The sequence below is a fragment of the Apium graveolens genome, chromosome 2, assembly GCF_009905375.1.
Source record: "Apium graveolens cultivar Ventura chromosome 2, ASM990537v1, whole genome shotgun sequence".
Taxonomy (NCBI): domain Eukaryota; kingdom Viridiplantae; phylum Streptophyta; class Magnoliopsida; order Apiales; family Apiaceae; genus Apium; species Apium graveolens.
Genome location: NC_133648.1, coordinates 97693367 through 97721133, shown reverse-complemented (window position 1 = coordinate 97721133; position 27767 = coordinate 97693367). Strand labels below are relative to the sequence as shown.

Sequence of the window (27767 nt, the reverse complement as noted above, 5' to 3'; positions counted from 1 at the left end):
TTTTCCGTAACAGTACATTTTATGTTTTAAGGTCTGTGTATGGATTAGTTTATCTATACCTCAAAACACGAAATGATCCAGATATGAAAGATAAACACCTAGTATTATTTAGGACATCCAACTTATCAGCCAAACACAGTCTACGGTTCAATCAACCACAAATGCTAGCACCAAGAAGCTTCTGCAAGCACATCTTGCTTCTCTCCAACTACAGGAAATCTCAAGCTACCAACAAAGTCAAAATGTCTCCCTCATCAAAAATGAAGTTAATCAACTTAAGAAAGACATCTCTGACAAGTTGGAAGCTAGACTTCCAGAGACAACAATGACAGACATCAAAAGACAGCTCAGGAAAAACTCTAATCTTGCAACCAAGGTGGATTCCTTGGACAAAAGAATGGTTGTTATGGAAGTTTCTCTTACAGCAATCCATCTACACCAAGCTCAACAAACAGACTTGCTTCAGAAACTGGTGGCTGCACAGACCTCCTCCTCTACTCAACTTGTTGATAACAAAAAGGGGGAGAAAAAGAGTTCTAGGAGTGAGGGGGAGCAAAAAGTGCTTAACATTCAAGTGAGTAAAGCAATTGTACCGACAATTGCTTTCACAAAGCCACCAGCTAAAGATAGCATTGATCTGATAAATGAAGCAGTAACCACTTTGAGAGCAGCTGAGAAGAAGCAGTTGAGTCCAATCAACTGGGAGAAAATTGATAAGGATATTCAAAAGAAATTTGGTCTAGCAAAGAAGTCAGAAAAATCAGGTATTCATCACTCTTGAGTCAGGCAAATTTCTGTGAATGATATGAGCATGAACTATCTGGAGAGAGGCCAGGCGTCCTGCATCAAATCCCCAAAGGCAGATCTAATCATGAAGCCAAAGGTGAACTACCCAAAGTCTTCACTCAAGAACCTTTTGGACACAGTGTATGAAACACTAAAGCCTGATGAGAAGAAGCTATTGGCCACGTCTATAGCATTCTACAAAGATCCTGCAGATTCAACTCTAAAAAGGAGAATTGCCAAGGTTTTTAGAAATGGTAAGGAAATTTGTGTGGTGGCTGGACACCCTCAATTTGTTGAAGCAAAAAGGGAAGAAAAGGCAAGATTGAAGCAAGAAAAGAAGCAAGTTTCTCTAGATGCTAAAAAGCTCAAACAAAAGAAGGAGCAAGCTGCTATCTTGGCCAAGTTGCAAGCTGTGAAACCCACACAACAAATTCCTGAACAACCATCTGAAACCACTGAATCTAAAGATCAGAAAATGCAAGAAGCACCTCAAAAGAAAAGAAAATTCAGATTCAAGCTTCCTTCTAAGAGAAAATTGGATTTCAGTGATGAGGAGATAGAAAACTACTTTCCCAAAGAGTCTACTTCTACAACAACTCAAACATCCATGCCCTATGTGGCACATGAAGAATTCAAGATAGACCCATCCAAGAATTTTCATGGTGAATCTATCATTTCAAAGGATGAGCCAATAGACTGGGAGAGTCTACCAATTCCTGAACTCAATTTACCTCATTTCATGAAGCCAAAGAAAATAAAGACCAGAGCAGTCAAGAAAGTGAAGCCCTCAACTCTCAGATCCAAGTCCCTAACCAAAGCTTAAACCAAGGTCAACAAGGGAGATATCATGTACATCTGTGACATCAAGGAATTCTCTAATCTAAACCTCTATCTAGATGAACTGGAAGAAGTTAGAGGGATTGATACTTACAGGAATCTACCTGAAAGGCTAGTATTCAAGTACAAGGGAGGAAAAGAAATGACATGGCCACTTCACAGGATTCTTCAAGAGAGCCAATCTATACTGATAAAAGTATATTCAACTTTCAAGAAGAACTTTGGATTCAATGTGACAGCTAGAAGACTAGTTCTAAAGAAGATTGAAGAACTGAGGAGTATTAGAGCCAAAGATGCACTCCCAAAGACTTTAACTATTTCTTACACAGGAAGTAGAGTGCATCTAAGGCCCTACTAGCTGATGGAATTCATGGATGATAAGGGAGTTAGAAGATTATTCAGACTAGAGGACCAGCTGAGCATCTCTAGCAATGAGACTCTACTGGAAATGCAAGAAATGTTAGATCTGTCAGAAGCTGATGAACTTGAATTCCACAAACAGCTCCAAAATCAGATAGAAGAAAACAACAGGAAGCTTGGAAAGAAATTCAGACCATCAAGGAAATAGATCAATCTGCTCAGACTAGAGGAGCGCCTTGAAAATGACTGTGAGCAAATCTTTGTACACTTTGCCTTGTGAATTCTTCAGTAAATATTCCAGTACTTTTTAGTTTTATCTACTACCTTTTAAATTTATATTTTTAGGGTATTTTGTTATCATCAAGTTTCTCTTAATTTATGGCTACAATTCTAGTAGACATAAATTGGGGAGATTGTTGGGAATATGTTGTGAACTTGATGATTACATTAACAAAACACCTTAGTAGATTTAACTTAGTGAAAAATATAGCACTCGACGGATGATCAAATATAGTCCCGACGGATGACCCAATTATAGTCCCGACGGATGATGATTTGTCATCCATCGAGTGAGTAGCTTATGTAATAATAAGTATTGTAACTCATTTCTGCAAATAACTTTATATAGATTCTGTAGTAGCATATGAGTCATGTTGACTTTTATTAGATATGCAGAATAGGTTGATTAATTCTAAATATAAGATGTCTTGTAATTCTGCATAAGTGAAATGAAGTCAAGTGTCAAATAGCTACCCGACAGATGATCAACAAAGTTACCCGACGGATGACAAGCATGTACCCGACGGATCATCAATTCAAATGTTTGTTGACACTGACAACACAGTCACATGCGTTGGGTGTTTGCAAAAGGAATGTGGCGGCCTGTTTAATCAGAAATGAAGAACAAATGAGCATTACCATTTCCATGCTAGTTAAGAAGATTTTCAAAGATGCTGGAATAGAGTAGTGAAGCAGCATGGAGTTTGACTTGATAGTTTTGTTTTATTATCCTGTCTTATTACCATGTAAACTTGGTGGTATATAAACCAAGTGTAGCTAGTAGAACAAACAACTAAGCAAACACTTTTAGAAGAGAAATAGAAAAAGCTGTAACTGTTAAGAATTTCTCTGTAGTTTATTTGTTCACTTGTAAAGCAGCTGTGAGACAATTTGTTTTTCACAGAGTTCTTAATTCGATATATATATTTATATATATATATATATATATATATATATATATATATCTGGTGGATACTTTCAAATCCACCAGAAAGTTTTAAATACTTGTGTTTTTATTACTTTGTGTTTTTGATTTATTTAACTTGTGATTCCGCACTTTGCAAATCGAAACACTTATATATATAGTTTGAGTTAGAACATTTTATAGTTCAAGAAAAAGTTTACTAGAATTACATTCAACCCCCGTTCTATAATTCTTGCTGCATTGTTAGGGACTAACAAAAACAGATATTAATATTTATTAAATATTATAAATATCTAGATCTATATAGTCAAACTATATTTATTGGCTCGAGATAAAACAAAATAATTAGTATTTTTCGTTCGGGTTAAAATAAAATTATATTGTTAATCCAGAATATAATATAAATTTAGACCAAACTAAATATAATTAGTTGTATTTGATTACTATTAATATGTATCGGGGTAAGACAATATAATATATACTACTGATTCAGCTAAAAAATATAGTGAACAGAGTTTAAACAAAATAACATAAACTAGTCATCTAGGCTAAAAAAGTATTATACAATTGATCAAAACTTAAAAAATCAAAATCAAAATATATTCAAACCAACTAAACAACATCATATATACTATTTATCGGGTTAAAATAAAATTATCCTATTAATTAAAGATTAAAAAATATAATCAAACTAAAAATAATTAGTTGAATTTGGTCGGTGTTGGGTTAAAACTCAAAACACAATAATATAAATTATTGATTAGGGACTTTCGTTAAAACACATTGATGTGAACTTAGAACACATTAATGTAAACTATTGATCCGGGATAAAACACGATAATGTAAATTTTTGATTTGAGGTAAAACAAAATTAATATAAGACTAACCATAATTTGTATACTATTGATCTAAATCAAACTTAACTTTCAATTAAAATTGATCATTCAGTTATATTATCTTTTTAAAATATTTTCAATTAAAAAAATCATGAATATATACATATGTTAATATATTTATCATGATATTATATTATTTGAAAATTTTAAGCGAACAAATTTAAGTATTCCATTCAAATTAACTTTTTACAAAAAAATATCTAATAAAATTATATAAATGCACGGGTTTTAAGTTTGTTAAATATTCCCGGGCTATCATACTAATTTTAAGACTTTAAAATATAGTTCCGTAAATAGTTTTAAAAAAAAAATTATTCTGAATAAAAGTTTGTTGTTTAAAGTTTAATATAAAAAAAGGAAAAATTTCAAAATTAAGTTAGATAAATGTACTTTATATTTAACTTTAAATACGTGTGGGAAAAAATTGTATACAACTATCGAGTATAAAATAGATAGATATATTTTATATGACACGCATAACAAAACGGGGTTCGCCAAAGGAGATGCACTGCTCTCCTGCGTGGGCTCTGTTTGGCGTCATCTATCAAGTCTTGACATTGCATCCTCGACTAATTGAGCTGGAGGATAAGTTGATGGGCCGACTCAAAAGTCCAAACATTTCTCAAAACCCAATCTTCCAAATCCAAAACTTCATTTTCTTCCATCATCCACAATCCTCTATCTATCTGTATCTATCTCCTCCATTTTTTCATTGTTCTTAAAATGGAAACATTAGTTTCTCTAAACCAAGTCATCTTTCCAGTTACAACTCGACCTTTAAGTAGCAAATTTGTTAATGGGTCAACGTCAGCTCTTGTTTTATGTATGCCCAGAAGCTTCAAAGCTTCCTCAAACAATAATAATAAAGTCATAACAAGAGCTTTTTCAGTAGCTGTTGAACAAAACCCACAAACTAAAGTTGCTCTTATTAGAATTGGCACTAGAGGGAGGTACTCAATTTTACTTACTTTTGTTATTCTTGATTTGTTGTGCTCTAGCTTTTAATTGTGGATATTTATACTGATTACTGAGTTTTCGGGTTCTTGTTTTGCATTGTGATGATGGGTTTTTTGTCTTTTATTTGGAGCATTAGAGATGTAATTTTTGTGACAGAGATATCTAAATTTTTTGAATTAAAGTTAAAAACTTTGAATTGTAGGAAAGTTGCTTTTTTTATCTATTTTGCTTAGCAGAAAGTCGCAGTTTTTAGTAGTGTTAAAGGCGTATTCCCCGTATCATGTGATGTATGTTTTACTTGAGGGTTAGAATGGAGGTGAATTTCATAAAGCAGGAAAGTTTGGATTTCGAAACTATTTAAAGTAATTTCGATTTATTGTGCACATTGCTATATTGAGGCATTTTATAGTTTATATCACAATTGAAAGTTCAGAACTTTGTTAACATGCTAGGATTGAAAGGAAAAGTATCTCTAATCTTGGAGCTAAGATATACTTGATATGGAGTTGTCTACTAGGAAGTCTAAAGGTTTATAAAGTTGATCTAGATCTCTCTGGAACTGATTTAAATTTTCACACGGTCGCACCACTAAGCTCTGACAAACTCGTGATTGCAAACCCATGAGTGTAGTGCAGTTGATGTATTAGTGATGATCTTACATTGTTACTGCCAATGAATCTTTTTGTATATATGGAATTGCATGATAAAAATGCTGTTGCTCTATCTTAATATCTCCATTAACTTCAATTTTATAACAATGATTTGTAGGCATGTTAAGCTAAAAGCAAATGTTTCGCAAATAAACAGATGACGTTAGGATTTTATGATAAGTCGACAATTTTTCTTCTCCTTATGTGATGAACCTCAAGTCCGAGCTGTAACATTTGGTTAGAGATGCAGCTTTCCTTTGTGTGGAAACATTACAAGATTTCCTAAAATAAGCAGTTGTAGTTACAACTGCTTATATTGTATGACACTAACCATAAAAGTACTCTATATATATGTATACATTACAAATTTTTTCCCAGAGACGAATTAGAATATTGGAGTAATTTAAGGGTCGATTCATATTATAGAACAGTTTTTGTTATCAAATTACCGGAGTAACCTGCCGGGCACTCATTTTTGTTCATGTAATGAGCTTTTTGAAGCAATATGTTTGTGAGTCATATCCTTAAGATGTTTACTTACATTTATATTAATTTTTAACAGTCCACTAGCCCTTGCACAAGCTTATGAAACACGAGAAAAACTTATGGCAAAGCATGCGGAGTTGGCTGAAGATGGAGCAATCCAAATTGTTGTAATAAAGACAACAGGCGATAAAATTTTGAGTCAGCCTCTTGCAGATATTGGTGGAAAAGGACTATTTACCAAGGAGATCGATGAGGCTCTATTAAATTCGGAGATTGACATTGCCGTACATTCCATGAAAGACGTACCAACTTATTTGCCGGAGAAGACGATATTGCCTTGCAATATGCAACGCGAGGACGTCAGAGATGCATTTATCTCTGTATCCGCTGCTTCTTTAGCAGATCTTCCAGCTGGAAGTACTATCGGTACTGCTTCACTAAGAAGAAAATCCCAAATTCTACATAGATATCCATCACTGAACGTGAGTATTTTGTTAGTGTAAATCATAATATATATTTTTTTGAATCGTTGTATTTGGATATATGATGTTTGACATGAAGGGAAGGAACTAATAATACGTTATCAATTTTGTTCTTGTAAACAGTGAAAAAAAATGAAAAAATTAAGCAACATTTGTATCATATGCCTTGTTATATTTAACATCAATACCTGTACAATATTTGCCTTTAAAGCTTTCTTTAAATTATATTTACCTATTTCCTACAATTACTAGGTGAAAGTACTTGCCTTGCTGATATGATAAAAGCGCGATGTGCTGACTTTTGAGTGAAATAAAATTTTGAGATTTCTACAAACGGAGGCTGAGATGAGGAACTTGACATAGGAATGGGTGATTAAAATTTCTATGCAATTTTATCTAGTGCTGTAGGTTCTCTATATGGTGATACATTTTAAAAATCTGTGACCTATTTGTGTTAAAACTTTGGTGATAATTTACATTGAGCTTGTTGAGCTGCCACATGTTCATAGATGCTGTAAATCGATTGTTCCACCTCGCAAGACACATGTTTAACTCTGTTATGTCATGTCTTCACTATTTAAGTGCAAGATCTGTACATAGTAAGTTCGTACCGGTGTTGATTGACTTAAATAACATCTATGTTATCTTGAAAATTTTTGAAGGTCCTGGAGAACTTTCGGGGAAATGTCCAGACAAGGTTAAAAAAGCTAAATGAAGGCGTTGTCCAAGCAACATTACTGGCATTAGCAGGACTCAAACGCCTGAACATGACTGAAAATGTGGCCGCCATTCTCTCTATTGATGAAATGCTTCCAGCTGTAGCCCAGGGGGCAATTGGAATTGCATGCCGAAGTAATGATGATACAATGGTATGCCTCGTGTTAATGCAGTTCATTTTTTGTGCTTTGAAAAGTTCGTTGTGGTCTGTCATCTTGATGATAGTCCTGTTGTGTTAACTTAGGCTAGTTACTTGGCCTCGTTAAACCATGAGGAGACTAGATTAGCAGTAGCTTGTGAGCGATCTTTCCTGCTTACTTTGGATGGGTCTTGCCGGACTCCCATTGCTGGGTATGCCTCCAGAGACGAAGATGGGAACTGCATATTTAAAGGTCTGGTGGCCTCTCCAGATGGAACTCGTGGTATGATACTTGCTGTTTCCTGCCTTTATAACTTTGAATTTATAATATCCTTCCTAAAGTCAATCGAAATCTTTTCTTTAATCCTCTTTCTCTTTCTATTTTTAGTACTCGAAACTTCTAGAAAAGGCCCATATTCCTATGATGATATGATTGCAATGGGGAAGGATGCTGGTCAAGAACTTCTCTCAATGGGTGGTGCGAATTTTTTTGATAGTTAGGTTAATTGCACCGGAGGTTAGGGAGTACGTTCCATCTAAGTTTTTCTACGTATGTTTAATTCCAAGGTTCCAGATAGTTATTCTTCTTATTTCGTTGTTGTAATCGAGTAGTCCATATAGGCTGTTACTGTTAGCTTGTAACCTAGAAAGTATTTTTTTACAATTCCCCAAGGCACGCTGTTGTTGTATCTATCTTGTAAAAATATCCAAATTATTTGCCTCCCCCCCCCCCCCGACTGGCATGCCTGTCCTTGCACCTTGTGGATCTTGTGAAACAGAGCACTCCGGTTAGGGGAGGGGATCCCTTTCTTGTCTTTTTGTTTGGGTGGCAATGACATTTCTGATATCATAACAGCCAAGGCTTTCACAAGATAATAACAGTTTCTCTTTCTGTTTGCAATTATGGGTGGTTAAGAAAAGACGGTTTAATTCTTTGGTGTGTTATTATAAGCAGCACAATAACTGTCCAAGTGTCCATTGCTACGATATCCTATAATCTTTTGCAGTGGCTGCTTCAATTTATAACGGTTAATATCCCTGTCTGATCATTTTTACACATGAAACCCTTAAACAAACAGAAAATTTTGTTACCGACTTTTGATTCTTCGTTATTTTATTTACAACCAATTTACTTAATTAGCTTAACATGCTAGTTATCTCTGTGTATATCCCAGTATTATTCTCTTCACACTGCAGGCGGCATATCCTCTTTCTGTCAATCGACGAGAATCCTCATCTTCAAACGACGAAATCGTCACTATCACCTGCATATCTCATAAAAGACTATCAAGACTAAGGTAAATTACAATTCCTCATACCAGTGACGCTTTAAGCAGAAGCTACACTCCTGGAACATATGTTAAAAGCCTTGCCGCATGTCACAATGTGTTTGTTTCCATGTTTTTATCTTCCATGACACTATTTTCCCCTTTTCTGCAGTGTGCCTGCTGTTTTGCTATAATTTCTGCTCCTGATGAGAATAAGTACATGATAAGGGTCTAAATAAACTGTAAACAATTAAGCTAATTCCAGTAAGCAAACCACAAAGAAAAGTTGCTTCGAAGAGATCAATTTCATTTAAAATATGACTCAGAGTTAAAAGGTTGAGAGAAATAGTTCATACAACCAACCACATCCATTGTCTACACCCTTACATATTATATTTACACAAGAAATGCAAATGTTTTCTAAATTGAAATGAAATGAAATGATAACAGCAAGTTAGTACTACTGATGCTTGTTAGTATGACAGCCACTATGTGGTCCCCTCTTGCTAACAACCTCATTTCCCATGTTGATCCTCCAGCTAATCATTGTTTGTCAGCTTCATCCCAATCATCGTCTTGTCAACATTCTCTTTGTCTACTTTGTCCACCTCATTGCTACTTGGATACAGCTTTTGTCCACCTATGCTTTGTAGTGTATCAATACTCCTTTTATCAACTGATCCTTGACCCCAAGGATAAAATGTTGGATACCGCTTGATCATTTATGTTGTATTTTCTCATGTCACGTCTTCTGGAGACTGCTGAGCCCATTGCACGAGCCATTGTACAACTGCTGCATTCTTACGTTTGATGCTTCTGATCTCCAGAATAGCTTGGGGGCTTTCTCTATCTGAGGTTCAGTTGGTGGTGAGTGAGAAATGGAATTGTCCATCTCCGTAGGAGGGATATCATGCTGCTTCTTCAAAAGTGAGACATGAAACGTGGCATGAATCTTAGCATGTGCAGGCAACTTCAGCTTGTAAGCTACATTTCCCACCTTCTGCAAAACCTGATATGGTCCAAAGAACTTGGCAGCCAACTTAGGAGATGATCTGCTAGCTACAGTTGATTGTCTGTATTGCTTCAACTTGAGGTATACCCAATCTTCAGTCTCAAAAGATCTGTCAGTTCGCCTCTGATCAGCCATTTGCTTCATTCTGTTCTGAGCTTTACACAAATTGTGTTTGAGATTCCCAACATCTCGTCCCTCTGTTGCAGACTATGATCTAGTATCTCCATTTTAGTTGAGTTAGGAATGTAGGGTCTGTGAATGGGTGGTGGAACTCCATACATTACCTCAAATGACGTCTTCTAAGTAGCCGAATGATAATTCGAGTTATACCAGAACTCAGCCAAATATAGCCATTTAGCCCAATCCTTGGGATTCTCATGACACATACACCTCAAGTAACCTTCCAAACACATGTTAAGCACTTATGATTGTCCATCCGTTTGTGGATGATAAGCTGTAGATAGCTTATGTTGAATTCCTTGCAACTTCATTAGCTCTGACCAAAATTGACTGATAAATTTTTTATCTCTATCTGAGATAATGGACCTAGGAAACCCATGTAACTTGAAAACATAATCCATGTAGGCCTGAGCCACAATCACAGCAAAAAAAGGATGTGATAACGCCATGAAATGGGCATAAACCAAAATGTCAAATGTTCTTGCCCGGATTTGCTATAAACCAAAATGTCGTCAAAAAACACCAATACCCTTTTTCTGAGTAAGGGCTAAAAGACATGATTCATCAAGGATTGGAACGTAGAGGGTGCGTTTGTGAGCCCAAAGGGCATGACCAAATATTCAAAGTGCCCAAAGTGTGTTTTGAATGCAGTCTTATGAACATCAAGAGGGTGCATTCTGACCTGATGATAGCGCCTGACTTTAAGTCTATTTTTGAAAAAAACTTTGTGCCTTGTAGCTCGTCCAGAAGTTCTTCAATGATGGGTATAGGGAATTTATCTTTGATGGTCGCTTTATTCAAATATCTGTAATCTACACACATCCTCCAGTCACCGTCCTTCTTCTTTACCAGCACTATTGGAGCAGCAAAGGGACTGTTGCTAGGTTTTTATGATGCCCTGATTCAGCAGCTCTTGTACCATCTCTTCAATTACATTCTTCTGTAGTATGGGGTATCTGTATGGCCTCATGTTGACTGCATCTGTTCCTTCTTTTAATGGTATCTTATGATCAAAATTTTCTCTACTAGGGGGTAACCCCTGTGGTTCCTGAAAAACATCACTGAACTCCAGTAACAGATTCTGTAACTCTGGGGTATAAGCTTGGGTTTCTGCAATTATAATATGCACTTGAGGGTTGTATCCCACTTCATATGAAATAATTTGCAGCATAGATAATTTCCCTGAAGTGTTTATCAACTTATCAAGTTTTGTAGCTTGAATATTCTTCATCTTCTTCCCCTTGGCTCCTCTCAACTTCACTTTACTGCCTTTATATGTGAACTGCATATCAAGATTGGAAAAATCCTATAACACAGGCCCAAAGGTTGAAAACCATTGTATTCCCAACACCAAGTCACTTCCGCTCAGAGGTAGCAGCAACACATCTGCTGAGAATTCCACCCCTTGCATTTTCCACTGAAATCTTCTAATGATTTTATCACATTTCAATTGTCCACCATCAGCCACTTTAATCCACATTGGTGCAATTGATTCTATCTTGCAGTCAAGTCTCATGGCCTTGTTAGTGTCTATGAAATTGTGTGTGCTTCCGCTATCTAGCAGCAACTACAATTCTTTCTTTCCATGGTGTTCAGTGACCCTCATGGTCTGGAAGGCAGCCACACCATCCATTGCCTGTAAAGAGATCTGGGCACATTGCTTCTCACAATCATCCTTTGTTGGGTCACATTCTACTGTCTCCACTTCACAATCATCATCCTCCATCTCAATATGATACAACTGAGGTTTCTTCCCCTTGCATTTATGGCCAAGAACATACTTCTCATCACACCAAAAATATAAGTTTTTGGCTCTCTTTTCATTGAATTTCGTTGGAGTGAGAGTCCTCCTATTAGTGTTTGCAGTTACCATGACAGTAGGTTTAGCAACTGGTGCTGGTAGTGCCTCGACATTTGGTGTAGGAATGAGGGGAGGCCTGTTTCCATTTTACTCTGCATAACCTTCTGTGAAACTTCATGGATTTTGGCCAAACATAATGCTTGTTGGACGGACTTAGGACTGAACATTCCCACCGCCAACTGAGTTCCATCTTTTAAGCCCCCCAAATAACAACTCAGCATATATTCCTCCGACAGATTTAACCTACTGGTCAGTGCATCAAACAAGTCATGATATTCCTGCACTGTACCCCTCTATTTTAGGGCCTTCAATTCAGCCATAGGATCATCATATAATTCCCCAAACCTCAAATTAATCTCATATGTATACTTATTCCAACTAGGTAAAATATTTTGGCATTTCTTCATCAAATTTTGGTGCCATAAAAGAGCATTTCCCTCTAAGTGAATAGCAGCTAAACGCACTCTCTGAGTATCTTCTATATCATCTAGTTGGAAGAATTGATTACATTTATACAGCCAAGATCTCAATTCAGTGCCATCAAATTTAGGGAACTCCACTTTAGTTATCCTTGAGGTGAAATTACTGTTTCTATGTAGTGAATCTGTATATTTACGCCCTGTTTCTTGGTCGCCATTATGGTTGTTGTTAGTTCTAGAAGAATCAGAAGATCTACCCTCATTTGATATCAGTTTACTTACTTGCATAGACAAACCCACAATAAGTTCATTTAAGGCAGCAATAGATTTAGCATTTTGAGTAATAATTTGAGTATTAGTATTACATGCCTATAACATCCTTTGATTTTATTCCTCCAACAATGCTTTGACAGACGCCTCCAATCGGTGAAGCTCGGACTGTCCTCCATCACCTGTTACATCCGCGGTTCTATTTCTGCCTTGTGCCATTTTCAAGGAAAGTAAAGTTTTGATACCAGTGATAAGTGTCTAAATAAACTGTAAACAATTAAGCTAATTTCAGGAAGCAAACCACAAAGAAAAATTGCTTGGAAGAGATCAACTTCATTTAATATGATTGAGAGTTAAAAGGTTGAGAGAAATAGTTCATACAACCAACCACATCCCGCGTCTACACCCCTCTCCCTTACATATCAGTTTTACACATGAAATGCAAATATTTTCTACGTTGAAATAATATGAAATGATAACATCAAGATAGTACTACTGATGCTTGTTAGTATGACAGCCACTACGTGGTCCCCTCTTGCTAACAACCTCATTTTCCATGTTGATCCTCCAGCTAATCATTGTTTGTCAGCTTCATCCCAATCATCATCAATTTGTGATGGTGAAATACACAGCACATTGTGCAAGTTGTTCACAATTTGTACTAAAGAGAACTGGTGCTTAGACTGTTGGATGTAGCGGATGTAGATAAATAGAATTAGACTGTTGGATTTAGCATCTATCTAATATAATATATATTCATTTTGAAGAATGTTGTTGAAATCAGGTAGAGAAGCAATCTCCATCGGCGACCAAACTAAAAATGGAAGTCGTGATAAGAATGTTGTACTTTTGGTGTGTTTCTTACCAAAATTACCAATTTTACTTGACATTTTTATCACTCGGCAAGAGCAAGAGTACATATACAATCCCCACCATATCAAATTTCACTACGACACTATTTTCAGTTGTTCCAAGAAAAGGCCATACTAATTCATTTCATAAATTTAATACAAACTCCTACAACTGCATTTCTTATATATTTTTTTATTGTTAAAGTGCATTTTTCATCTTTAAAAATTCACGCACATTAGATCTATAAAATGCTCGTTCTTAATAATTTATTGAAATGTATCAATTAAATATCTCTAAATTTTATCATTGCAATTCCGGATTAATTGTTGAATAATTTATAATAGTATTAATATTACATAAAATTTTATGATCTAGCGGTACAACAATTAAATAAATTATGCTGAAATTTTTATTCAAATATAATCATAAACAAGAATTATCAAAACTAAAAATTGCAATGTGGTTAAAAGTATGCTAAAAAGACAAGACATATATAAAATGTTACAATATTCCGAATCTTACTATAAAAGTAAGCTATTCTAATTTCAGTGCGAAATACCAAGGTCCAAGGCATCTACATACTATATTAAACAACTTATATTACTTGATCTCATTTTTCATTAAATAATTGATTAAAAAGAAAAGAATATCTAATTCACGAAAATTTATCTATATTATTTTTCTCATCTTTTTTTTTTGAAAAGTTAGTATTTTCATCTAACCTAGAACATTTATTACTTCGTATATTATTTTACTAGATTTAGTTACCCATATTTTTATATAGAGAATTTATCAAAAATACTAAATTTTCTAAGTTTTTTGCGATTTTACAATATTCTTATTTTTTTTGCAAAAATACAGAATCAACCAAAATCAACCAAATATGCAACTAGTTGAATAAAGTTTTTTTGGTTGATTTGAAGTTGCATACATTTGCAAACTCGTCAAATGTTGCATGCAGTTGATTTCAGTTGATAAATAACCGTATTTTTGTAATTTTTTTTTAAAAATAGTAATTTTGCAAATAAAAAGGTGTTTTTACAAATTTTTTATAAAAATTACAGTATTTTTGTAAAAATATTTTTAGACTTGGGTTTTTTTTCAAAAACCCCCTTTCGTATATTGAGTAGATTTTTTAAATAAAGGTTAATTCATTTTATTTTTTAAAAGAAACTAGAGGTTAAATGCAATCAATATATAGGGGCTATTCCAATAGAAACCCATTTAGGATAGAAAGTAGAAACCAAATAATTTTTTTTAAAATTAATTCAAAATATAACACATATGGTATGCAAATCGATCGTTGAGAGATGTAGAAAAATACAGTGAAATCGAATTTTAAAAAAAACTTACGGTTTTATGAGAAAAATCAAATTAAAAACGGAGGGGAAAAACTAGAATTTGGTGTGGGAGGGTGCAGAATAGTTGTGTGGGGTGATTTAGGAGGGACCATTAGATTAAGTAGATCTAATGGCTTAAAATTGGTTCCTAGTTTCTATTTTAATTTTAGTTTCTATTTGATCATTCCCCTATATATATACTATATATATATAGGGGAATGATCAAATACAAACTAAAATTAAAATAGAAACTTAGAAGTAGGTCTGAGCATTCGGTCGGTTCGGTCAGAATTAACCGAAAATCGAAGTGATAATTTTTTCCTAACCGAACTGAACCTAACTTATGCACAAACCAAACCGAAAACCGAACCGAATTATTTCGGTTAATTCGGTTCGGTTTCTAAAAATTGAAATATTTAAAATTTTGTCAAAATAATTTAAAATGAAAACAAAAAATAATCTGAAATATTAAAAGAATACATATTATATTATATCATATATGTAAAAAATTTAAGATACATACATTCACCAATTGAAAATACATATAGTCTATTTTTTTGTTTATATTTACTATATTATATTTTATATATATAAATAAAATATAATTCAAAAATATATATATTTAGATTCGGTTATTTCGGGTAAATCGAATTAATTTTTAGATTAACCGAACTGAACCAATATTATTTCGGTTAAAACCAAATTAACCGAAATTTTTGAAAAAATTCAAACCAAACTGAACCGAAATTATACGGTTCGATTCGATTTTTCGGCTTCGGTTCGATTTTGCTCACCCCTACTTAGAATTATTCTAAACCATTAGATCTACCTAATCTAATGGTCCCCCTAAATCACCCCACCCAACTACCCTGCACTCTCCCACACTCAATTTCAGCTTTTACCCTCCGTTTTTAATTTAATTTTTTCCGTAAAATCGTAAGTTTTTTTTAAAATTCGATTTCACTGTATTTTTCTACATCTCACAACGATCGATTTGCATACCATATTTGTTATATTTCGAGTTAATTTTTTAAAAAAAATTATTTGGTTTCTAGTTTCTAGTTAATTCATTTTATTTTTTAAAAGAAACTAAATGCAATCAATTTGTATTATATATATATATATATATATATATATATATATATATATATATATATATATATTGAGTCCCTATCCACAGTCATAGTTGGATAGAGACCACTTATAACCAACAAATCAGGACCATTGAAGTAAAAAATGAATGGCTAGGATCCGCTATTCCCGCTATGTTTCATTGCGAGGCCGTAATGAAACATTGCGGGAGTGGCCCACATACTCCATTCCCTTTTTTACCCTTTTCCTATGTTAATTCATTTATCAATGCTTTTTTAACTACATAAATATTAATTTAATAAGATATTATTCTTAATATTTCTGATTAAAAATTGTATATTTAAAAAATATTATCAATGCTTTTTTCAAAAATTTGTTTGGAGTCAGTTCTTTTTTTAGGATTATTAATAATGGCAACAAGTACTAACATTAACAACATTGAAAATATTTAATTAAAATTCATTAATATTTCAAAGTACATGATAAGAAATTACAATCAATTTTTTCCTTTTTTTCCTAATAATCTCGAGGGACAATTTCTTCTATCATGGCCTTCTTCCCTCGCCCCACAAAAACTGCACTTTCGAAATTGTTTATTTGAACTTGACGTCTCGATACCTCTTTTGAATCTACCCGCTTTTGGACGTCCTTTTGTTTGTGACCTTGGGGGATCTAATAGCGGATCATCTTCTTCATCACTTTCATAGTCCTCGTTTATTTTTTTCTCTCTCTCTTCTCCCGGAAAAGACTTAATCACATACTCATTTTCTCTCTTGATCACGCTCATCAAGTAATTGTACCGCGGAACGGAGCAACTACCAATAACGGACAAACCTTGGAAAGCTTTACACAATCCACTATATCTTGCTGTTTGAGATTCTACAACATTACCAAGCATCCGAGGGGTACACGGTAGAGGTCCCGCAACTTTGTTTCCGTTTATTGTCCACCTCATTGTTACAAGATCTGGCGGTATCATCGTCTTTTGTTTCTTGTTAAGGTAACGGATCATGTGTCTACAAATCATCCCGGAATGTTCAAATTTTTTACATGTACAAGAATAACTCCCGTCGATGGAAACCTTCAAGAAAAAATTCCTTCGATTAATCTCCGGCAAGGTGGACTTTTCTACCAAATACATCTTTGAAAGATAATCTCCACAACCTTTCATGCTTTTCACAACAAAAGATTGACTTTTTTGAAACTCTTTTTGAAATCGCTTAAACATCTCTTTTGTGTATATCTTGGAGGCATGTATCTCCATTGACGAGTTAGAGAATAGTCTCATTTCCTTGTACTCGGTGTCAAAATCGGCTTGAACCTCCCGTAAATATTGTGAGTCCAAAGCTTTTTGTGAATTCTCAATGAATTCTTTCAAACCGGTCGACGCTTTCACATACTCATCAAAAAATAAATTCATAGACTCGCTCCTTGAGGTGGTAGTCATACCGGCGGTAAAATATTGTTTCGTGAAAGCAAAAACCCATTGCCGTATTTATATATAGTTTGTTACCAAGAAATGTTTAACATTTTGGGGGCTAAATTATTTTATATTTTTTTATAGATAACGAAAATTCGATAAATTTTCATTTTTTTAGTTTTTCACATTTTCAAATTTTAGTATTATATCTATTTATTAAAATTTAAAATTGATAAAATAAATTGGACAAGTACAAGAAAAATAAAACATTAAATAATTTATTTCATTCAAATATAAATGGAGTACATTCAAATATTTTTTCAAAACAAATACATAATAACATTTTATGTCGACGAGAATGATCAAACTTTAACGGTGTTGCAAGAACCGCCTTTATCACCTTTATCGTCATCTTTCTTTTTCTTCGACTTTTTCGCCTTCGCTTTAGCTTCATTTTCTTTTTTTTTCTTGCGCTCAAGCGCCATTTGAATACGGCGGAGAGCTATTTCCATGTTTTCTTCTCCTTCGGGCCCGTCGTAAGCCACACCATCTATAATGACCTTATTATTGTCAAAATCGTAGTAGAAAATCATTTTTCGGATATTAGAGAAAAAATGTTGAAGAGAAAATGTAGAATGAAAATAGAGAAGAGAATGTTGAAAAAAAATGAGATGAGGCAGGACTATTTATAGGTGAAAATCTGAATTTTAAAATTCACAAAATTAAATTTGGCACAAAAAAAATTTTGCTGAAAAAATTTCATTTGACTGTTGAAACTGCCGCAATGAAACATTGCGGTGTGTCGGTCAAGCTTCTACTCTATTGACCAGTCAATTCAACTGCCGCAATGTTTCATTGCGGCAATTTCAACAGTCAAATGAAATGTTTTCAGCAAAAATTTTTTTGTGCCAAATTTAATTTTGTGAATTTTAAAATTCTTATTAATATTGGCACAAAAATAAGTTTTGCACAAAAAATAAGTTTGACTGTTGATAAATTTTTTAAACTAAAATAACTCAATTCACTAAAAAGTATAAAATTAATAATATTATTTTTTAAACTAAAATTATTCATACGATAATTTAAAGAAAAAGTACAGAAAAAATTAAATTGATAAATTTATTATTAAAATTGATAATATTTTAATATATTACTACTACTTATATTTAATGTTAACATATTTTAAAAAATTAATTACTGTTGAACATTAATATTATTTTTATACTTATATAAATAAGTTAAATATTAGAATAAATTAAAGATAAGGGTAGTTTGGATATTAAAAACTGAGAGCCTAACCAACAATGAAACATTGCGGAAGGCGCAATATTTCCTGTGCATGGCGACATCCCGCAATATTCATTGTGGAAGTCGCGGAATTCAAGACCCGCATTGAAACACTGCCTTCCCCGCAATGTTTAATTAATGTGGGTTGGCTCCCCGACCACGTTGGCTCGTGATTATTTGCCATATATATTTTACCCTCTTTATTGAGCTATACATCAGCTAATTGTGGACGTCTAATATTTGTACTGAAACATGGAAGTTATTTGCACGGCATCTTATCCAGTAGCCCACTTGGCCGGAAATGCAAATCCGGCGGAGTTTAATCGTGGAAAAGCTAGAATCTTTCATAGCCCCATTGGGCTTTCTTGCTCGGCCCATTCAAAAATGGTTCAAAAATCTGTTTCTTTCAGCTCTTTCAGAAGCTTTTCCTCTATTTCCGCCATGGCTATTGGCTCGGTGAACCCACCAACACTTTTATGTAATTGTATATATATGTGTATAATTGTAATTTTATGATGCCTTATCATGTTTATCTAATTTGGATAATGAGAGTGCACCAAATTTGGTTAGGTAGGAGTATTAATTTTTGTTATGATTATGTTAGTAATGTAAGTAGTTTTTCAAGAGTTGTGATTCGAATAAAATTTACGATTGTATTTATGTTTGATTTGTGGTGAAGTTTTGTTTTTGTGTTTCGGGGTCAGGGGAGAAGCTAGGATAAGTTATTAGATAAGGTAAGACAGTCTTATTAACCGGTTAAGAAATGGCTTATAGGTTAATCTGTATTGTGTGCCCTTATCGTCATTGTATCTACAAGTTGTGGAAGAAAACGGAATAGTCTGAAAAATGTGATTGCTATGCTTTGTTATGAGAACTAATGTAAAGAAAGTATTGTGATGCTATTTATCTGCCTGTTTGTTTGTGATTTAGAAAGTGTAAGGTGTGGTGGAAGTAGCGGTATCTGTATAAATAAGTGGACTTATCCTCTGTAGAAAAAGCAATTACAAGCCTAAAGTATAGGGAGAAATCACTAGTTATAGTTTTAATACAACAAACATCAATGTATCCTCATTGGGTTACAGAAAGCAGTAATGTATAGGTATAATACAAGAAGAACAGTATCAAAAAGTTTGTGTATATATGTACCTTAAGCAGTATAGATGACATCGCATACTCCTAATTAAGTATAGATGTTAAAGAGATAGAAGATGAGCACTCAAGTCTAAGAAGACAATCTTCACTCCATCAAAGCATTAACAAGGTTTCTTTGGAGAGAAGATTGAAGCATTAGGTGATATTTTACAAAGGTACTGCTTATGCCTTGGCCTATCATATTAAGAAGTTTGCCGAGGTATAGAATTTAAATGTTAATCGACAATAGAGTAGTTGAAATCATATTAAGCTGACCTGATGTAGATATGATTATGGACATTTTATCTACTTGTCTGTGAACTGCTAACCTACATCTTATTTTCCATGCATTCGTGCATAATGTTTCTCTATCGCACATAGTTGCCAATTATATATTCATTGATTACATAACTAGATAATGACAATTTTACCCAGTACCTGGCATGCATCTGATTCTTAACCTAGGATGCAATATCTGAGTTAATTCTTTGCTCTTTGGTTCTATGAGTTTTTTGTCAGCGGAAGTGTTTTGTTTTGCAGAATGCAAGTGAAGATACAGATGACATATATGATGACTTAATTGAAAAATATGCAAAAGTTGTATACACGAGAAATGATCAAAAGTCTCCTGTAGCAGAAGTTGATGATGATGCTGAAAGCTTGGCATGTGAGTTCACCTACTACTTAAACAGCCAAACTGTTAAATTTACTTACCTCTTAATATGTTCGTTGACTTGTTGACTTTGAAATGATGTACTGTCTACTACGATGCTGCTACTATTTACTGTTTTTAGCATGATACTAATTTTGCCATCCATCAGTGCCACCCCATAAATGTATCTGAAGGAATACATCCTCAAGGAATAAAACTTGTTATCTCTGACTGTAGAACTCTCCTATCGGAACTACCTAATGTTCATGTTTCTTTTGTTAAACGATCTGAAAAATCTTTTAGCTCATTTTGTTGCCTGAGGTGCTCAATCATAAACTAATCAGTTTGTAAGTGGTGCTTCTGCTCCACCTGAGTTAGTTTCTATTTTGGAAGCTGATTCGATTAATTAATGATTGATGGATAATTCAAAAAAATAAATTTTTTTGAATAAGCCTGAGGATGGAAGGTAAGTGTCTGGTATCAATCACATATGAGAGTGTGAAGGAATAAAAGACTACTTTTTAATTTATAAAACTTAGTACAGAAATATAATATTGAGTTGAAATTATCATCTTGAAGTTGATTCAACTGTAATCAGTTGTACGTCAGCCCTTTTTAGCATATTTAAGCTTTACAATGGATTGGTTTAACTATAAATTTCAAGTCCTTGAAACAACTTTTTATTGTGTATTCTGCTTGCTATATATATCCTATTTAATTTTTATTTATTTATTTTATTTTATTGCTAAATCTATTTAATTTTTATGAATGTTAAAATATTAAAGCATCTAAAAAACTGAGAAGACCTTCATTTTAATTGCGTGATTGTTGTTTCGCTGAATTATTTTGACTATTGTTGCTATAAGCAGTTGCTGTAGCAGCAGCTAAGGTTGCAAGTGATGTAAAGGCTGCAGACATAAAGGTTCTCTTTGTGAAGCCTCTAGTGTACTGGACTCGTTTTTTTATAATTACTACGGCATTCTCTCGCCCTCAGATTAATGCTATTAGGTAATGATTTGTTCCAAGTATATGACGGAAGTCTAAGTGCACAGACCCAAGTGAATCTCAATCCAAGACTGAAAATAATTGCATAGTAATTTATGTTTTTATGCAGTTCCAAAATAAAAGATATGGCCGAGGAAAATTATCAGAGAGTTGCATCTGGAGACACAAAGCCCAACTCATGGACATTACTGGACTTTGGTTAGTGTTCCTCCTTAATAATTCTGCCATCATGTGGGATGAATTAATATGTGAATGTGGTTCTATATGCACCTGCACCACATTTTAGCAATTTCTCAAAAGAAATGTAAAAAGAATGAACCGACAGCTTCTATAACTCTTCTACACTCTCTGCTCTGAGTAGAGGTAGAATTGTGGACATCTTACCTACCCTAGCGTAAAGAATTGGGTCTACCTCTAAAATTGTACACTAACCAAGTTTGTGGTCATCAAACAACCCACGCCACGCCCCATATTCAGTTTTAAATCTATGTGGTGTGGTTGCGGATTGAAATTTTTCAAACCATGTGCTGCAGGTTGTGGTTTGAAATTTTAATAATGCACTTCAAACGGCAAAGCTTCACTTGTATTAAATTTTAAGTATCAATACTTATAGATATTTACTACCAACCTTTTATCTCCAACAAAGGTTGCCAAAATAGTTGCCATCTCTTGCCACATTATCACATATATTCATTTTATTTATATCTCTCTTCTATGTCAACTTTGGAAACATTTACTCAAAAAACACTCGAGTAATTAGCAACCTTTAAAAGTTGCCTATGTAGTCCCATAATTACATTCTAAATAACTCTTACACTAAAGTAAGTATGCAAGATATATATTTTTTGTACTTAATTAAGTGTTTTAACCATTTTGGGAAGTTGCCAAAAATTACTAACCTTGGGGCAACCTACCAACTCCAATAGGTAACCAAGAGTGTCATGCCATGTCAACTTTGGCAACCTTTTGGGCACCCCTATTGGTGATGCATATATTAATTCAATCCAATATCAACAGCAGAAAATAATAACTTAAGTAATTGGTTGTACTTTTTAAGTTTTAACTGCCTTTTACTATGAGGGTCTCACTGATATTAAAATGTAATCAGTAGGTTTGGTCATTTAAGAAAAAGCAGAGTTCATTTGCACTCGTGCTCATTTTAATAGACGGGGTCGAATTATTTATTTAGATAATTGAGTGCGGTATCATCAGATTTTATTATTTCATATTAATAATATATATGTTTTATTTGAATATCATTATACTTTTTACAAAAATTAGTCACTCAAAAATCAGTGTAAACTGCCGGAACCACACTGCACCCGCATTTTTGTGGTGTGTTTTACTGATTTTTGCAGTTTGGGTTTTGTATGATGTGTTTGCAGTTCAAAAAATAGATAATACTGCATATGTTAACCTGCAAACTGCACCACCCACAGGCACCAAAAACACCCTTAAGTTTCAATATCAACTACTTTTCAGGAAAACCTCTTTATTGATACTCTAAATAGTTGCTGGTTTGTTAAGCTACATCTCAAGAACCTGATATGCATTGTTACTAATTTTTTATATATGTTAAGTGTTAACTGCGGTTGGCAGAGTAAATGTCCTGGAGGACTTTACTGGCTTTTGAGTATACTGGAGTTTTATGCATGTCAGCATGTATAAAAACTTTATTATGCATGAATAAACTCTGTGAAATTAATTTACTTTGTTTTGTAAATGTTGTGCATCTCTTATAGTGTGTTTCCTAAATTTTCACTTCTGTGTACACAATTTTCAAATGCACGAGTGTAATGTAATGACCAACATTGGAGACACCATTATGTTGTATTCATCCACTTGCAGTTTTTCAAATGATGAACTATTGCCTATAACCATTGAAGAACTACTATGCCCCTTAAAGACTTAAGGATTGTAAAATTAAGAGGACTTGTCTACAAAAAATAGCACTAGAGCATGCTTTGATATGTTGTCTAACATGCCTTAAATTTGAAATGTTCTTTGTCACTCATGATAGCCAGCTAGAATAATGTCTGTTTTGTAGTCAATTATTCCCGGTTATAAGAACTTATTATGATAGATAATCTGCTGGATTTTTCCGTCCTTGAACACATTAGTAGCAATGACTTTTTCTCGTGACAATTCTACAACGCTTTCACTTGAAGCTTATATAAATAAAATTTGCTGGTTCCAGGTGATGTAGTTATCCACATATTTCTTCCAGAACAGAGAGCTTTCTACAACCTTGAAGAGTTCTATGCTAATGCTACTCAAATTGAGCTTCCATCTGAAAATAAACGACCATTTAACAGTTGAACAGGTTTGAAAATTTTCCAGTTCGTACATGCAGTTATGGATGGTGTGTTCTCTACTTAGAGTTGGAAGTATATCATCTATACCTTGTACTTATGTCTGAGATCGGAGTCATCATAACTGATGTGGAGAGCAGACTATGATCTGTCATAAGTTTCCTGCCGAGCATGCTGTCCGGGATGATAAGTAGCAGAATGGCATTGAAATATGTTTGTAAGATCCCTTGGGTGCTCTGCCATCTATTTTGTAGCTAGATTTGTAGGAAGATTATCTCACTCATCTGCTAAACCATAGAATAAAATGGGCTGACTAATTATTGCTAGACTGCTGTGATAGGGTATTCTGTGTATTTTGATATACGTTATTTTTATATAATTTATTTACGTTATCATGATAAACGAAAGGTTGATTGATCAACTTGCAGTAGTACTAGTAATCCCGGACTATCAAAAGATGGCTGGCTTAAATTTTCTTTTTCCGTGCATAAGATCAGAGACTTTTCTTCACGACCCATTAGGAATATATTATATTAGACAAGCAAAGCCATAAAAGTTACAAAAAAAAAATGATTCAGCGAATTATAGCCTGTAAAAATTTATTTTAAAATATACCATTTGAGTAAAGCCAGCTTGAATCAGTTAATATACATACAGTAACAAACCGGTCCATGTAATTTGCACTGATACTGAACTTAAAAAAACAACAGCAAACTTGGAGTCTCAGTCAACATAATAAAAGATTAATTAAAGACCCCCTCAAAAAATATCCTTAAGCAAGTGAAAGGATCCTTCAGTTTTTTTTCACTATAGCAGCATATCCAACAAAAATAGTAACATCCACAAAATAGTAACTGTCGACCAATATGCTAATCACATGAAATCATCATACTCATCATATGTAGTATCATACTTGTTGATAACAGCATCATCATCTGGTTTATCAATAAGCAACTGTTTCTTCTTTGGACCTAAAGGAGGAAAGAGATAATTAATAAAGAAATGGATGAATACAACAATCACATAACGAACATGAGGCATAGGATGTAGTAAGATTCACAACAGAACCTTAAAGAGCTAAATGTTATTTGTTGCTAATCAAATTGCATAGGATGTCTACATAAAATGAAGAATCTGACACGGGTAAGATTTATACTCAAAATGACCTCTGTGGGGTTAGGTATAAAATAATATTATATGATTCGGACCTCAAAAAAGAACCTAGACAACCAATAATGTACTCTCTTTTTTGTGCACCAAATTTTCACAATAACATTATGAAATGTTTTATACTATCTCACTGAACAGTATTTTTGAACTTAAAGCTTACCTTCAAGGCGAAAAAATCTTAAGATTACAACATGCCATATCCGAAATGAACTTCTAATTTAATACATTAGTGCAACCCCTACCCCCCAACACCCAAACCCACCCCCTATTCATACCATGATCCTATCTACCATGATTCTTTAAATATTAGAGGAATATATTCTTGTGTTGTACCCATGTATTATAAAATTTTACTTTTCCAAACAGGAACGCATTAAAACATACCTGACTTCTTTTTACCAGCATTGGCTTCCTTCTCTGCTTTTATCTTTTCATTTGAAATAGCTGTGACAGAAGATGAAACTTCTTTCGCATCTGCTGCTTTCAGACTGGTCATGGACAGTCTCATCACAGCCTTAAGCAGCCCAATATAGTGATAACTTTTCTGTATTCAGGGTAAAAGACACTAAAAAACAATCATTTAAAAAATATATTAAAAAAACCCTGTAATGTTAACTAACCTCATACGGCCGGAGTTTATGCGAAATGAGCTCTGCATATTGTGAAAAGTCACTTTCAGATTTTGGAATGAAATTTTCAAGTGACTTGGCATCACCCCCTTTCTTACCAAACAGTTCTGCAGTGTTTCTAAAATCAGCTTCTTCAACGAGCCTATAGAGAAAAAGTATATTTGTTGAGAGCTTGTTGCATCCAGATAATTATACAATGAAATGGCAAGCAAAACACTACGTATCTATTCATCCAATTATCCAGATATGTGCGTGTACCTTTTATGCAATAGAGTATTACAAGCTGAAGTCAATTTCAAAGTATGTGCAACACTTAGTTCTTTTCTTTCCTATTATCCTAGCAACAGTACCCACATCTTCAGCTTATATGTGCATTATTTTTGTAAAAGGTCAAATTATGCACTCATTTCTAATAGCCTATTTCTGGTTATTATGTGCCAAATATGAGCAAATGCATGCAATCTTCTTAGATGACCTAGGCACGACAAACTATCAGCTGACAGCTCTTACTTCATCAAATGATAACATGCATATCTATCTCCTTGAATATTTTAATATTTACCTTTGTTGTCTAAGTTTCTCAGCGACAGGATCCAGAGGTTCATTCTTCACAATTTCAACTGCTTTCCCTTTCTTTTCACTGGGTTTGGCGGTTTTCTTTGCAGAAGCAGAGGGTTCTGCAACAGGTTCCTAGTGACATCACATAGAAAACGGAAATATCTTATGATATTGCACAAAAAGTCTGCAATCTCTAGACAGGTGTATAAATTCACATGTTATACCACATTATGTAAATACATTATGCATACATAAGTAACATAACTGCTCAAAAAAATGTGAGCAAGCGAAGGGCTATCATAATCAAGGATAAGCATATTCACGTACCTCCAAGGTTTTTTTTACTTTTGCTAAATTTACCTCTAAGAAATTCTATATTATACTCTTGCAATCATTCATGATCATGGAGGAACAGAAGCACGGGCATAAAAAAAATTCCCTATAGTAACATTCAGTACTGAGAAATACACTAAAATCAGTGTTTACTTAAATTCGGAAATATATCATTGAGGTACCCTAGAATTCAATAGTTTCATCAACACATTTAGACTTCTCTTTTTAAATAATGCTCTCTCTTGAACCTAGTTGCACCTTCTGTTATTTGTGGCTATGTCAAAGAATCCCCCCCCCCGGTCTCCTGCACAAGCTACAAATAATCGACATACAGTAAAAACTGAACATCAATAACGTTCCAACCAGGTGGCCATATTGTGCAGTAAACAAATCTACACTGTTAGTTAATTAGAAATAGCTGACAAATTGAGGGGATTCCTCAAGCATACAGAAGCAATGTATCCAAAATCGAATATTAAGCATTTAAATCTTTGACAACCAAACCCAATATGGCAGCGGAAACAAGAGAGGAAATTTAACAAGCAGAAAAGCACAATTACATACTCTGCAAATTAACATAGCTAATTACATACCACAACAGGTTCATCATCATCATCCTCCCAAGATTCCTTAATATCGTTTTCATCCTTATCTTCCTCTTCCCAGTCCTTTTCCTTTTCAACAGGAGGAACAGGTCCATCCTCTGAAACAACGATACACACTCCTTAAACCACTTCAAAATAAAATCAAACATATGCTAAATAAATATTATAAACACGTGTCTAGCATCGCGATGTGTCAATTTATACTAAAATTCCAATTCCAAAACTCAACTGTAACTTATAGCATTATGAGGTGTCACTCAATATTCCACAATTCTAAACTTAATTGTATCTTTTTATACGTGTTCACGTTTTTCCTATAGCTACAAATTATAAAATTGGAATCATGTAATGTAATATCGCAATTACACAGCAATGCAGTACTCGGAACATAATCAAACAAACAATACATAATACACAAACACGAGTACTCAAAAAAGCATTACCCCACTCGTCCTCCATTATTATCGGTCTGCGATTCTAATAAAGCACTGCACAATCACAAATTCAAAAGATCATATATCAAAATCACAAATTTATATCATCACATATAAGGATCATTAATTTTAAAAATAAAATCATATACATCACAATCACAACTTTACAAAACAAGGTGCATAGAGAAGTAACTGAGCTGTAAGTATAAACAAATTACACAGGCAATTGAAAAGGATTTAAATCGAATCAGTTAATAAACTCACCTCGATTGGTGCGATTGATCGGAAAAAAATAATTTAGCGCGACGCAAAGTCGGCGAAAGAGTCGCCGGCGACAAGGATATTAAAAAGACTGTGGAGAGATGAGAAAAAGGCAACGTGCCCTAATCCCGAGGCTGGTTATATAGAGGGCCTGCCGCAATT

General features: G+C 33.9%; 4 protein-coding genes across 5 annotated transcripts; 2 read left to right on the top strand and 2 right to left on the bottom strand.

The window, feature by feature from the left end:
* The first annotated feature begins 4677 nt into the window (after positions 1 to 4677).
* LOC141707680 (porphobilinogen deaminase, chloroplastic-like) lies at positions 4678 to 8415 on the top strand. Its single transcript, XM_074510984.1, has 5 exons — positions 4678 to 5033; positions 6253 to 6658; positions 7321 to 7527; positions 7620 to 7797; positions 7903 to 8415. The coding sequence occupies exons 1-5, from the start codon at positions 4807 to 4809 to the stop codon at positions 8013 to 8015; spliced, it is 1131 nt and encodes a 376-aa protein (XP_074367085.1). The 5' UTR covers positions 4678 to 4806; the 3' UTR covers positions 8016 to 8415.
* Positions 8416 to 16304: 7889 nt separating this feature from the next.
* On the bottom strand, positions 16305 to 17255 carry LOC141691614 (protein FAR1-RELATED SEQUENCE 5-like). The gene has a single exon (XM_074496387.1). It carries the CDS (start codon positions 17253 to 17255, stop codon positions 16305 to 16307), a length of 951 nt encoding a protein of 316 aa, XP_074352488.1.
* Positions 17256 to 18714: 1459 nt separating this feature from the next.
* Positions 18715 to 24022, top strand: LOC141707678 (protein Iojap, chloroplastic). The gene is made up of 5 exons (XM_074510981.1): positions 18715 to 18971; positions 20187 to 20313; positions 21168 to 21306; positions 21413 to 21501; positions 23501 to 24022. Exons 1-5 carry the CDS (start codon positions 18768 to 18770, stop codon positions 23620 to 23622), a joined length of 681 nt encoding a protein of 226 aa, XP_074367082.1. The 5' UTR covers positions 18715 to 18767; the 3' UTR covers positions 23623 to 24022.
* Positions 24023 to 24185: 163 nt separating this feature from the next.
* On the bottom strand, positions 24186 to 27767 carry LOC141707679 (uncharacterized). Of its 2 annotated transcripts, XM_074510983.1 has the most exons (8): positions 27609 to 27767; positions 27354 to 27398; positions 26899 to 27008; positions 25977 to 26104; positions 25513 to 25556; positions 25406 to 25437; positions 25170 to 25329; positions 24186 to 24586 (listed from the first exon to the last, which is right to left on the bottom strand). In XM_074510983.1, the coding sequence occupies exons 2-8, from the start codon at positions 27367 to 27369 to the stop codon at positions 24489 to 24491; spliced, it is 588 nt and encodes a 195-aa protein (XP_074367084.1). In that variant the 5' UTR covers positions 27370 to 27398; positions 27609 to 27767; the 3' UTR covers positions 24186 to 24488. The 2 variants fall into 2 exon arrangements, with proteins under 2 accessions (XP_074367084.1, XP_074367083.1); XM_074510982.1 differs by having other exon boundaries at positions 25406 to 25556; positions 27609 to 27766.